This window comes from Chamaea fasciata, unplaced genomic scaffold, assembly GCF_029207755.1.
Source record: "Chamaea fasciata isolate MVZ Bird 193981 ecotype frontalis unplaced genomic scaffold, bChaFas1.0.hap1 SCAF_6, whole genome shotgun sequence".
NCBI lineage: Eukaryota > Metazoa > Chordata > Aves > Passeriformes > Sylviidae > Chamaea > Chamaea fasciata.
In genome coordinates, this window is record NW_027094091.1 from 61,988,581 (window position 1) to 62,000,723 (window position 12,143).

At 38.4% G+C, this 12,143-nt stretch overlaps 1 protein-coding gene across 2 annotated transcripts in view; it reads left to right on the plus strand.

Moving 5' to 3' along the window:
• SLC7A11 (solute carrier family 7 member 11) overlaps positions 1-818 on the plus strand; it is a 66,619-nt gene extending 65,801 nt beyond the window's left edge. For both annotated transcript variants that reach the window (XM_066186635.1, XM_066186634.1), the window contains one exon: positions 650-818. In XM_066186635.1, the coding sequence (XP_066042732.1) occupies positions 650-717 (68 nt within the window). In that variant the 3' untranslated portion in view covers positions 718-818. The remainder of the gene's footprint in view (positions 1-649) is intronic.
• Positions 819-12,143: the final 11,325 nt, after the last annotated feature.

The following is a 12,143-nucleotide window of genomic DNA, read 5'->3' on the forward strand; positions in this document are numbered from 1 at the left end:
TGGCTTTGCACTGTGTCAATGACAATATTCATGCCAGACATGCAAGAAAAATGAGAACTTTCTTTTACAAGAATTTCTGCTTATTTAAAATGGGGTACTAAAAAAGAGTAATAAATGAAAAGAATTGTAAGAAAATGGTCTTTTACTATTCTGTATGTGCTGTATGTGGTTTAACCATGCCATTTTCGCATCAGTACCCTAAAAAGAAAACCACCAAAAACACCAGAAGGAAATAAATGTCTAGAGTGAAAAAAAGAAAACATGAAGTCTTTTGCTTAGGCAGGTCTTGGCACAAGTAAATTAATTTTTTTGAATTCTTCCAGATTTTCATTTCAACATAACATCTTGATTAAAGCTAAGAAGCTATGCAGAGTAGTCATTTTTTAAGATAGCCTTTAAAAGCATGCAGACTTTTATTGAATAAGATTATACATCCATACCCTTCCATTATTATTGTATATGCATAGCCTTGGATTAGAGGCACAGAAAACCCTTAAAAAGTAGAAGATTTTGAGTTTAAATGATATAAGTATATATGACCTGTGTGAAGTCTATGTGCAATTAGCCTGTATAGAAGCTAAGATAATTTTGCTGTTTCTTCTTCTTCATCTCTCCTGAAAAATGTCACCATGTGCTTTTATCTTTGCAGGTAAGATAACCATAACATTGCAAATCCTCTTGGAAGTCATCCCAGCAGAGGAAGATCAGAAATCATGATCATCACGTACAGCTTTTGGCTTGGTGTTTCATTTTTACCTGAAAGAAAAAGAGTAGGGAGACTTATCCCCCTTCCTAACATGCTGCAAACTGGAGGAACAAGTCACAGTCGTGTTGGACACTGAACAAGTTGCTCACCAGAATTGTCTTTTATGATGCTGTTGCAAAATTTTTTTTAATGTGGGTGGTCTGTAGGTAGAAAGCAAGCACTTGTGCTATGAGGGAACTCTTTACTGTTTCTTTTGGTACAGTGTTCTTATTTTAACAAACTGTAAGTTCATCAAGCAGCGATTTTGTTTGCCTTGTCCCTGAAGATAGGTTTAAGTGACATGTGATAGCTGGGTGTACTGTGAAGAAAGCATCTTGCTTTCTGTCCCTGGAGATCTCAACTCTCACCAGGGCAAGGGTGAGATAAAGCTGCTGAGTTTCACACACTACATTCATCCCATCGCTCTGTTTGACAGCCTGATTTGACCTCTTTGACTCTCTGGAAGCCCCAGCACACTGATGCAGAAGCACCACTCCCCAGACCTTTCTGATGGCAAACTCAAGGTTTCTTCATTCCAGAGTTCTTATACCATAGCCAACAGAAACATCTTTGAGACTTCATGTTTCTGCCAGTGGGTCAGAAAGATTTTAGCACAGGAATTTTAGCAGTAATCTTATGCAAGTTAAATTTTTTATCAGGCTGGAATTGATCACTGGTTTTACCAGTGTTTGTGCACCTACACACACAAAATCCAGCGAGTTGAGCAGTGACCTTCAAATGAGTCAAATTATTCAACTGGAAGCAAATGGTCCTGCAGTTATCAGTCAGACAAGCCTGATTTTCAAGATTTGTATTGGTGTTTCTATCTAGAAGTAGATGTGAGTTGGTGGGAACATGGTAAAGACATGACAATACATGCAATATTTTTTTATCAATAAGGGATAAGGCAGGCTGCAGCAGATTTGCTGGTTTGAGTAGGATATGTGCCTCATCTGTGGGCTGTTCATTCAAACACACTCCAGTTAACAGGGCTTTGGAACACTGAGGAACATGTGCTTTTCCTGTCTTCTCATGGGCTTTGTCTCAGCAGAAACAGAGAAAGGCCTTCAAAACTGATAAAATAAAATGAAATTGATCTCCAGAAATATTTTTTGAGCTGAGCTCTGGCTCAAATATGAGCTGAAATTTTGCTGTTTTAAAAAGATAGTTGTATAACTAAAGAAGTTTTTTAATACTTAGAAACTGAGTTTTATATTCTTAATGTCTACCCAACCTTAAGGTTAAGGTTTATTATCACTCTGTTAAGAATACAACACCTAACTAGTGAATGCACTACTATTTGAGCTGTCTGATTCAGCAAGTCATGTTTCATGAAAATTCTTATGGAACTAAGCAACATTTAACTTCCTAAACTGGGAGAAAAGCACAACTAGTAGCCAGACCACTACAGCAAAGGGAGACTGTGTATTGTATATGTGATGTATATATCCAGAATATTTACTGCTTTAAAGGTTTTAAAGGTACAGTAATGTGTCTTAAATGTATACATGTTTTTATTTTATTTTGTATCTCTGTGGTGGAAGTTCACCATAGTAGGGAAATGCAAGTAATTGCTTATGGAGAAGAGCAGTAATTTAAGACACAGAAGGCATTTTGCAAACAGTGTTTTTCTTTAAATGTTTTCTGTTTACTGTAATTTAGTGTTATTTGAATTGTTTTTTAGGCAAACGTTTTGAGAGAGTTTTTTTTTTTTTTTTTTTTTTTGTGTTGACAGTGGATGTGTTTATTTAGTGCTTACATTTGGGTCACAATTCTGCCTTTGAGGCCATCTCCTGCCATCCCCGTTCATCGGGGTTTGGCCTCTGTCATCATGGAGCATCTCCAAAGCACACAAACTCTACTCTCTGCCAGAAATAAACTGACTGGCACCCTGCAGGAGTGCACCATTCCTCCCCTGATGAATGCAAAGTGCATGAGATCCAGAGCAAAACCACTTCCAGAGCGACAGTGGAGGCGATTTTTTCCTTCTGACCATTTCCTTCCCATGTCTTTACTCCTGTTTTGCCACGTTACTTGAAAGTTCAATTGTAGGCAGTGTTAACTTGTAGAAATAAATGGGCTCCATAAATAAAACCTGATGTTGCTTTATTTTCTCATCGTGGTCTTTAAGGTTTGGAAATGTTTCTGAAGCCTGATTCAGTGAACATATTCTTTCTAGGTTTAGTTCATGTGAGGGGTTAATTTATCCCAAGGGAAATCCTAGGACTTGGTGATTGTCAAGTTGTATGTTTTAGGAAGGGAAAAAAATTACATGCAAAATAAAAATCTGGGTTTTTTGAAGGTGCACAGGTGATTTTAATTTGAGGTTTAGTTTCTTTAGCACATGCAAGTACAGTACAAAATAATGTTATTGGGTTTCCACTGTATTATGAAAGTCAATATTAAGGATTTTTATTACAGTTGAAAGTGAGGCATATTTTCAGAAATTGAGGAAAACCATTTTTTCTTAAAGCATCAACTTCTCTTTTCAGAGTCATAGAGGAAATTCTTCTAGAATAAAGGATAGACTTTATATATAATTTTTCTTATTAGGGCCTGAGGTGGTAAGGCCAATGAGCCTAATTCTGTGGAGAATTTCAGTGGTTCTTTTTCTTGCCGTTAGCACTTTTGTATCAACTGGATGTGCCAAAAGATATCTTTCTTTTTGTTTAGTTGGTCGTTGCTGTTTTTTCTTCTTTGAATTTGTTGTTTTCTGGGGTGTAGGTAAAAGTGTCACTGAAGGCAAGAGAAATGAACATCTTATGGGAGCAGGAAATACTGCTTGGGTTTAGTATAGCACAGAGAAACTGTTCAGCACCTGAAGCCTCTGAAGGGGCTGACACGCCTTTGTATCTTCTGATCTGGAGCATCACAATTCCCCCATAAGAATTATTTATTTTCAATTCAAATTACTATATAGGCTTCTTTTGACCACTCTAAATCTTCTGTATTTTTCAATCTGAATGAAAAACAAACCAAAAAGCTTCTCGCCAAAGGTTCATGTGCCTTTTTCTATATGTATATAAATATAGCTCTTTGTCTGAATGTGTACGCTCCTACTTTTTTTGATTTTCACAGGAGAATCAGGCTTCAATTTAAGAATAGTTTTCAAATATTCAATATACAGAAGAAAGTAGTAGTTACTTATATCTGCAAGGTGCATAATCATGTTGATGTAACAAGATAAAGAGGATTTCCCATTATGTTCAGTGCCTCCAGAATTTCTGACTTAAGAATTAGCTATATATGAGGATCCAAACAGATTTTAACTAGCATAAGTCTTTGAGAAATGGAGATATTTCATTTTTCCAATGTACTTATCAAATATTGTGTTTAATGCCCAGCAGACCACAGATAGCTTGGACAGCAGAGCATGGAGCAGGTAACGAGCATACTAAAATCCAATGCAAAAACTTGTATTTATGTCTGCAAAGGATGCAAAGTACAAAGTCTGGCATTTGAACCCAGGCAGGAGTGGCCAGGGGAAGTGCAGGACAATGTGTGATGGCCCCTATTTGGTTATAGGACAACTGCCTAAGGCTGCAGGCTCTTCTGCAGGACAACCATCCTAAAAATATATGCTTGTGCCCGTGCCAGTTTGTGTCCTGCCTATGGTGCTCTGAAATGCCTTTTAGCCTGGCTCTCCCCCTGGCAGGATAAGTCTCATGGAAGGCTGGTACTGTCAGAGGGAGATGGCAGATGGAGATATCCCCGTGCCTTTTGTCTACAAGACATCACTTGTGATTTTTGTTTTGCCCCTTGTACATCCCCCTGCATTCTTGGCACCATTCCTCTCTGGTGGTGTCTGGAGTAACTGAGGAAATCCTCCACACCTTGAACTCCTGTGGGGATTTGCTGAGACTTGGCAAAATGATGGACTATTTCAGTTGCCTTCAGAAGCGTGTAGAATTTTCTTGCATGCTAGTCCATGTTTAGTTGGTTTTCTATTTTATTTTTGCCGAGGAACTCTTGGGGAGCATGTCAACAATTGACACCATTTGTGTTTACATCTGATTTCTTGTTTCTTTTTTATTCAAAGAAACTTTTGAAATAATTTTTCCTTGAAGTGCAAAGATCCAAATGCATAAAACACCTGTTCCAACAAAGGATTAACTTAATCAAGAGAGAGTTTGGATCCTCTTCAAATTCCCTGTAACAGGAAGGTCTATGGTGTTGTGATGTATATCAAAGCTTTGATATTTTCTAAATATGATATTGGTGGTGATCCAACATGGTTATAAAAATGCTGTTGCTACAGTCAATTTTATGCTCCTGTAGCTCATTCTCTGCTCCCAACTCAGGCTACAAAATGTTCCCACTGCTAAGCTTTTCTACAGGCCTTTTTCAGATCCAGGAATTCACCTACATCTCCTTTGAAAGGGAATTGCCATCCCTTCCTTTGTGGTGTGCCTCAGCCCCGACAGCTGGATGATAGCAGGTGACCTTAGCTCTAGACAGGCTCTTTGCTGAGTCCAGAGCTTGTTCTGTTCAAGGGAAGTTGGAGCCCTGGGTTTTAAAGGGTAGCTGGATTTTGCAATCACTTCTGTCATTTGTATTTAAAATGTTTTCTAAAAGTGTCAGATAGGAATTTTGGTGCTTTTTTTTTTTTTTTTTTTTTTTTTTTTTTTTTTTTTACGTGGTTTTGTGTGTGTGTGTGTGATTTTTATTTTTCCCCCTCCCTGTTAGTTATGAGAAGTTAAATGTTATGGGATCTTCTAATTTTACCCTGTGCCTTTGGTTCTGCCTGAAGAAAGCCTGATGCAGTTTCAGCTGCCAATATCTCTTTGCCACTCAGCCATTACAGTGTAATTTGGTCTAAAGTCTGCGTATGATTTTCTGCTGGCAATGCTGGCTTCTCTTAATTATGACTTCCAGCTGATTTCTAACGACACTCATCAATGAATATGCATAGCATAGCAGTCAGACTGGTGCAGATGAATGACTTCTTGAGAACTTGAGCTTTCATGCTATCTATGTGTCAAGCTGTTTAAAAGCATCAAGGCAGGATCTCTTGCTTAAGCTGGATGGAGACTTACAGAAGGGCTTATAGCACAGCCCAGGACACAATGAGTGCACAGCCTGAGATATTTTTTGCCAAATGTTTTTCACATTTGGCAAAATTTCTGGGAGAAAATGAGGAAAGTCTGAGAGGTATAAACGTGACCTCCTAGGCCGATGATCTCCCCCGTGCTTTCTTCTGCATTCACCCTGACTGAAGGCTACAAATACATTTTCACTGAGAGCATTTCTATTCAGAGTCTCTTCAGCAAAACAGCACTTTGAAACATCTGTATTTAATTTTAAGTTGGGTGCTGTTCTTGCCCATCTGATCATCATTTGTTTAAGCCCCCTGTTTTTCCTCACCTGAGAACTGTCATGTCATAGAAAAGGCTGTAATAGTACTTTTTAAAAGTAACACAGTCATTAATTAATCATAAATTAGGATCACATAAACCTCTAAAGCAGTTCCAGGCAGATCCCTCCTCACAGGATCATAGAGTTTTGTTTTGCTTGCAGATTGCAGCTGGAGGATCTTAAAGTTTGTCACAGCAAATACTCAGCTCCCCTCAGGTATAAGGAAGTGGTGTTTTAATAGAATCCTTGCACATGCACTCCAACACCTGATTAGGGGTCCTGACTTGGCCAACTTGGCTTTAGAGAATTTTGGCATGTGGTAAACCCCGTCAAGGTTATGAAAACTCTGTGGGGATAGTGAGAGATTTGGACAAGCTGAAAGACTACATGCACAGCAGTGAATTTCATGATTAGCCAGTATGTATACTTATTTACTTGCATTTTTTCAATTGCTAATAGCTTCATTACAAAAAAAAAAAATCTGTTATACTGTTCTAGAGGGACATTTCAGGTTTCCTGAGTTTGTTTTTATTATTTGGGTCTCTTTTTTTTTGTTGTGGTTTTTTTTTTTTTTTTTTTCTTTTTTTTCTTTTTCATTTTTCTTTCCTTTGTTTTTGAGCATTATATTCAGGACAGCTCCCTTTCTTCTTGAAAGCTGGGGCAGACATAGAAGCTCTTAAGGGAATTCTCACTGTATTTTCTCTACATTCACTGCACAGTGCAATTCAATATTCATAAATTACTTTTGGCTGCTGTTAGTATTTCCCATCTCTGTTTGCTAATTTATGTACCAGATATATTTAAAATGAATCATTAAACATCACGGGATTTGATGCTTGTTCCACATTCAACAGCTCACTATTGAACAAAACTCCAGTGCTTTGTACTAATGCCAAGCCCTATCTTTGATTTTGTAATAAATACAGGAGTCAGAGGCAGAATAAATCAGATCCTGTACTGTCAGGTTGGCAGAGATGATTGATCATACCTTTCTGACAGCACTGCATTTGACTGCAAGTCTCATGCAGCCTTACTTTAGATCATATAGAGGCATCTGGATGATGAAAAGCAGGCCGGCTTAAAAGACAGCATAGAGTGCTGCACTACTGTCATATTTATTTACTGGCATGTGTCTGCTAAAATGCTTCAGGTTGTAGCTCATGGTAATAATTCTCTCTTGTGTTGAATCCATCTTGGCCCATTTTTATTCCTTTACCCATATTTTAAACAAAAAATGTTTTCTAAAACCTTTCCAAAATGGAAACATAAAGTTTTTATCTAAAGCAGACGCATGTGGGTAATAAAATAGCTCATCTCTGCACTCACTAAGAGCGCTGTTTTTAGAAATAAAATCATTATGTGTTAGTCAAAAGGTTAGGTGGTCACCCAAACACTCATATTCTTCCTGCTCTAGAAAAAAACAGTTCACTCAAGTATCAGAAACTCTCTAGTCCTACAGATTTGAGTTTGGTTGCTGTTTGGCTCTTGGCGATGGATGTCTGCACCGAGGCTGTGGTCTCAGACATTGAATTTGGATCTGAAACCCAAAAATTTCTCTGGGCAGAGGGAGTAAGGAGCAGCAGCCTGTGACTGTCTCCCTGTCCTGCCTTGTTGGTGAGGAGTTTGTGTATCTGCCATAAGAATAGAACTCATCTGGAAGCTGCTCTCGTGGAGACGTTGTTCATTCATGTTATGAATGTGCCTGCATATAAGCCACAGGCTGGTGTAGCACATTGTGTTGGGTTTTCTCACAATTTTTCAAGATGTTATTTGAGATGCATTTATGTTTGGCTTGTATGGCTTTAATTTGGCTTTCTCTTTTATAATACAAATGATTTTCTGTATATACATACACGTGTATGTATGTATTCTTTGGGGCTAGTGATGCAGAGCTGCACTCCTGCATTGCAAGTTTAAGACAATCAATGAGGTATTATTTAATGCATGCCAACCCCTTTTTAAATACTATTTCCAAAGTAAATTGCAGCAAGCACACAGCTACACACCATGGAATAATAAATTGGTATAGAATGGGTGGGAAAAAGGCAATAAGCCGGAGTCATTAAAAAGCTCAGTGCACCGCTCCAGTAACACAAAGCAGTTGTAAAGCTGAGGCTGGAATTGCACATGTCAAATGGTGTAGGTCAGTAAATCTGGCCCTGGTAATTTTATTGCGAATGACATACAAGTCAGAAAAAACATTTAGATAATTGAAATTAACACTTTTAACAATGGTCTATAAAGCAGTGAATGATAATCAAGAGGTACTTTCAAGCTCTTTGTTGCAAACCTATAGTACTTCACACTCCATTTTTCTCCAATATAAACAAGACAAAATAACAGGCACTCTCTTTTCCTTAAGAATGGAACATCTTTTTGGTAAGATATCATACCAGTCCCTAGTTTGCCAAACACTACAACTGTGCATGGAATGAAGGCTTGTTACTTTGGTCTTGGAACAAAGTTAGATAAAAAAAAGGAAAAGATAACAAAAAGGAGCTGTTGGAAAAACATTAAACAGATTTTTTTTTTGGTTGATGCAAATCTGCACCTGTGTTTACTCATATCAAAGTGACTGTGCATACCAGATAATGTGAACATAGCCCTTGGGGAGGTAGAAAGGCTGCTGCAAACTTTGAAGTCCTTTGGAGGCTGTAACAGCTACTTGAAGATTTTGGATAGTCTTCACCCTCAAAATTAAAAAGTTTTTTATTTTGTATTTCATCCATTCCCTATTTTTCAACATTGCTCTTAAATTGCAACCATTTCCTTTCTTTCTAACAAAACTGATTTAAGAGAAGATTCAATCTCTCACACAATAGATAAATCAGGTTTTAAATGTTGGATCAGCTATTTAAATCACTGTTTGACCATATTGTTGGCCACTGTCTCTCATTAAACTGCCTCCCAAAGCCACCAGGTAGGGAGTCTTCTATCTTACAGCACCCCACCCAGGCAACAAGCCTTTAAAATGAACCTGGGGAGAAGTGGGAACACTGCCTTGCATCATGTTGTGCACAGGGGTGAAACGTTTCCCTGCAGATAAGAGCTAAAATCCCACCAGAACCCTTTTTGAAACTGAGATAGTTTTGCTTACCCGAGTTCTGTGCAGAAATCTGGCCATTGCCTTCTAGTCTATCAATCTTAGCCCTTTCATGAATACCTAATTAATTTAAAAAAAAATCAGAGTCAGTAAAACAATTTCTGTAGAAGCAGCAGCAACATTAGTAAAGCAATGGAAATATGGGTTTGCATTAAATTCCCCTTTTTTTGTCAGATGATAGGGATGCTTCAGAAGTACTACTGCAAATATTAAAAAAAACCCCTAACAATTTCTCCACACTCATATAAAACATTTTGTTCTCAAATAAAAGCAGACAAATATGTGGGTGTGTGAGAGAAGAAATAAAGCATTACAGGTGGGAGAACACATAAGAGCAATGTTCTGTGTACTAATCCTGAAACTGGGGAAGGAGTGAGTGCTTCAGGAGACGGGCTATGTTGCCAAAATTTTGGGACACTGATATTCCTGTTTCTTCCCCTGAGCACCTCCAGCATCAGTCTTTCAGGTGCTGCCACTGTGGAGAAATTTGTCTGGAGTGGTTTTCCCTGTCTGGGTGGTGGAAAAGGTGTAATGTACCTGGGAAAGCCATCAGCTCCCATGGAGAGGCAGCCCCATACCCAGTGGGACTGGGAATTTTAGTGAGAACAAAGTCTGGGAAGAAATGGGTGGCTTTCGGGAACCCACCCAGAAGCCCGTGTTTGTGACAAATGTAGTTTACTGGAAGCTCTAAAACCGTGAAGTCTTTTATACCGAGCTGCAACAGACTGTATAAAAGAAATGGAGCTCCAAAGTGAACATAGAGGTGCTGTCAGTGTATTTCTGTGCTCCTGTCTCTGTGGGGGATAATTAATTCAGCTCCCTGGAGAGGTAAACACAGCTCAGGGAAAAAAAAAATAAAAAAAGAACGCTCAGTTCATGAGGGCAGTTGTGAAAGCTGGGTTATTTTAGGAGGCTGAAGAAAAGGAGAAAGATAACAGTAGGGACACAGGCTGAATTGAGAGGATCAGGAAAGTGTGCCAACAGAGTCATCACCTGTAGGAAAGAATGGAAAGAATTGGCAGAGTTTTCTCCCTGTGAATTTCAAGTCCTGGTGTCTTGAAGAGGAAGCTACAGGCTCAAAGACCTCTTAAAGAGGGATGCCAGAGATACAGACCTGTCTCTTCTTCCAGAGGAAACTGGTGGCTGCTGTATGAAACCTGAGGGCAGGTAGAGAACTGCCTGGGACAAGGTATAATGATCAGAACTGAGCTGAAAAGAGGTCCAAGCTGTTGCAGCATTCCTTTGTATGAACAGAGAATGAATACTCATATAAACCTTTAAAAATATCTGATTTGCCTTCCATGGTTTTTCCCATATTTACATTGAGGGAACAGATGCATTTGGGTGTGGGTGACATTGTACCAATTAACAAATTGTGGCTTCTTGATAATTGACTCTTATTCAACAATATTTGAGGAATATTGTTTTGAAATCTTTAGTCTACAGCTGAGGAATTATATCCATAAAGAAATTGTGATTGATTAATTGAGACAGGCACATAATATTGTTTCTGTTTTGCTAAGGCATCCTTTGATGTTGTGGATGTTCCATTCCTGGACACGTTCAAGGCCAGGTTCAACCTGATCAAATGAAAGATGACCCTGCTCACGGCAAGGGGGTTGGAATAAGGTGGTCCTTGAGGTCTTTGCCAAAACTATTTTATGATTCTATTCCTAACATTTATGTTCAAAGGATAACAGGAAGAGCATGCACAAAGAGCTTCAGTTACAACAACACTTTTGAAGTAATAAAATAAGAAATTAAAAGACAGCAACAGCTTTTGTATTTCTTTCGGAACATCTAATTTGATATATTTTAAACTGAGTTACTGAGTATTCAAATGTAAGAGGAATTTATAGAGCCATAATTTAGAAGTTGTAGATCCTTTTTGGAATGGTAATGTTTTTTCTTTCCTCTTAACTGTGTTCATATTGCTCATGGAGGTCCAAAAGTACTCTAAAAAAAAAAAAGTGCTTTGCTTTTATTTTCTACACAGTTCATATTCTTGCATTCTTGGCAATGCTAGCAGCAGGCCAGGAGCTATCATTCCAGAAGCAGCTATCTGAAATCTAGGCAGACTTACGGTTTTACATTAACAGCCTATTTTGCAGAAATCTTTTACTCTTCATTAACAAAACACAGGTTTGATGAATATCTTGATTTATGTTTCTGTTATTATAAAAATTGATTGTGACTCCACTTCAGTTGGTTTTCCTATCTATTATAATATGCCATATTCTATATGTTTTTCTTCGAAGACAACAATTTATGTTTAGAAGTTCTAGTCCAGAAAATCTTATCTTTCATAATTTCTTTCTGATTTTCTTTAAGTTTATTTATAATGGTAATGCCCAGAGTCCTGCATTTCAGTGTGCAGCTTTTTGTCTTCCTGCCAAAACCTTCAGCATCATTCTGCTGTCCTTGGTACTTGGTGTTTGTACTTGTAAACAACTACAGGATTTCCTTACAAAGAGATTATTGATAGGACAAAGGGGAATGGCTTCCAGCCAAAAGAGGGTAGGTTTAGAATAGATATTAGTTAGAAATTCTTCCCTGTGAGGGTGGTGAGCGCCTGGCACAGGTTGACCAGGGAATCTGGGGATGCCCCACTGTGAATGACCAAGGCACGGATCCAGACTGGCAGGGAATCTGAATCCTTTATTCCAAGAAACAAGCTGGTTTTATACACTTTTTCAAGGCACAGCATTCCCCTACATGGAAATTCTCACTATATGACCCTATGCCATATTGCCACGTCAGCAACACCTTTTCTAAATGTCCTTTTATGGGGTGACCATGTGTAGGAGAAGGGAATACAGGTGACCTCATCCCTGATAAGTAACAGTTCTGTTAATTACCCAACACAGCCTCACCCCTGAGGAGTCACAGCTATATTCAATAAAGATAAGTGTGATAAAAGGGAGTGGGTTAGCTGGTGAA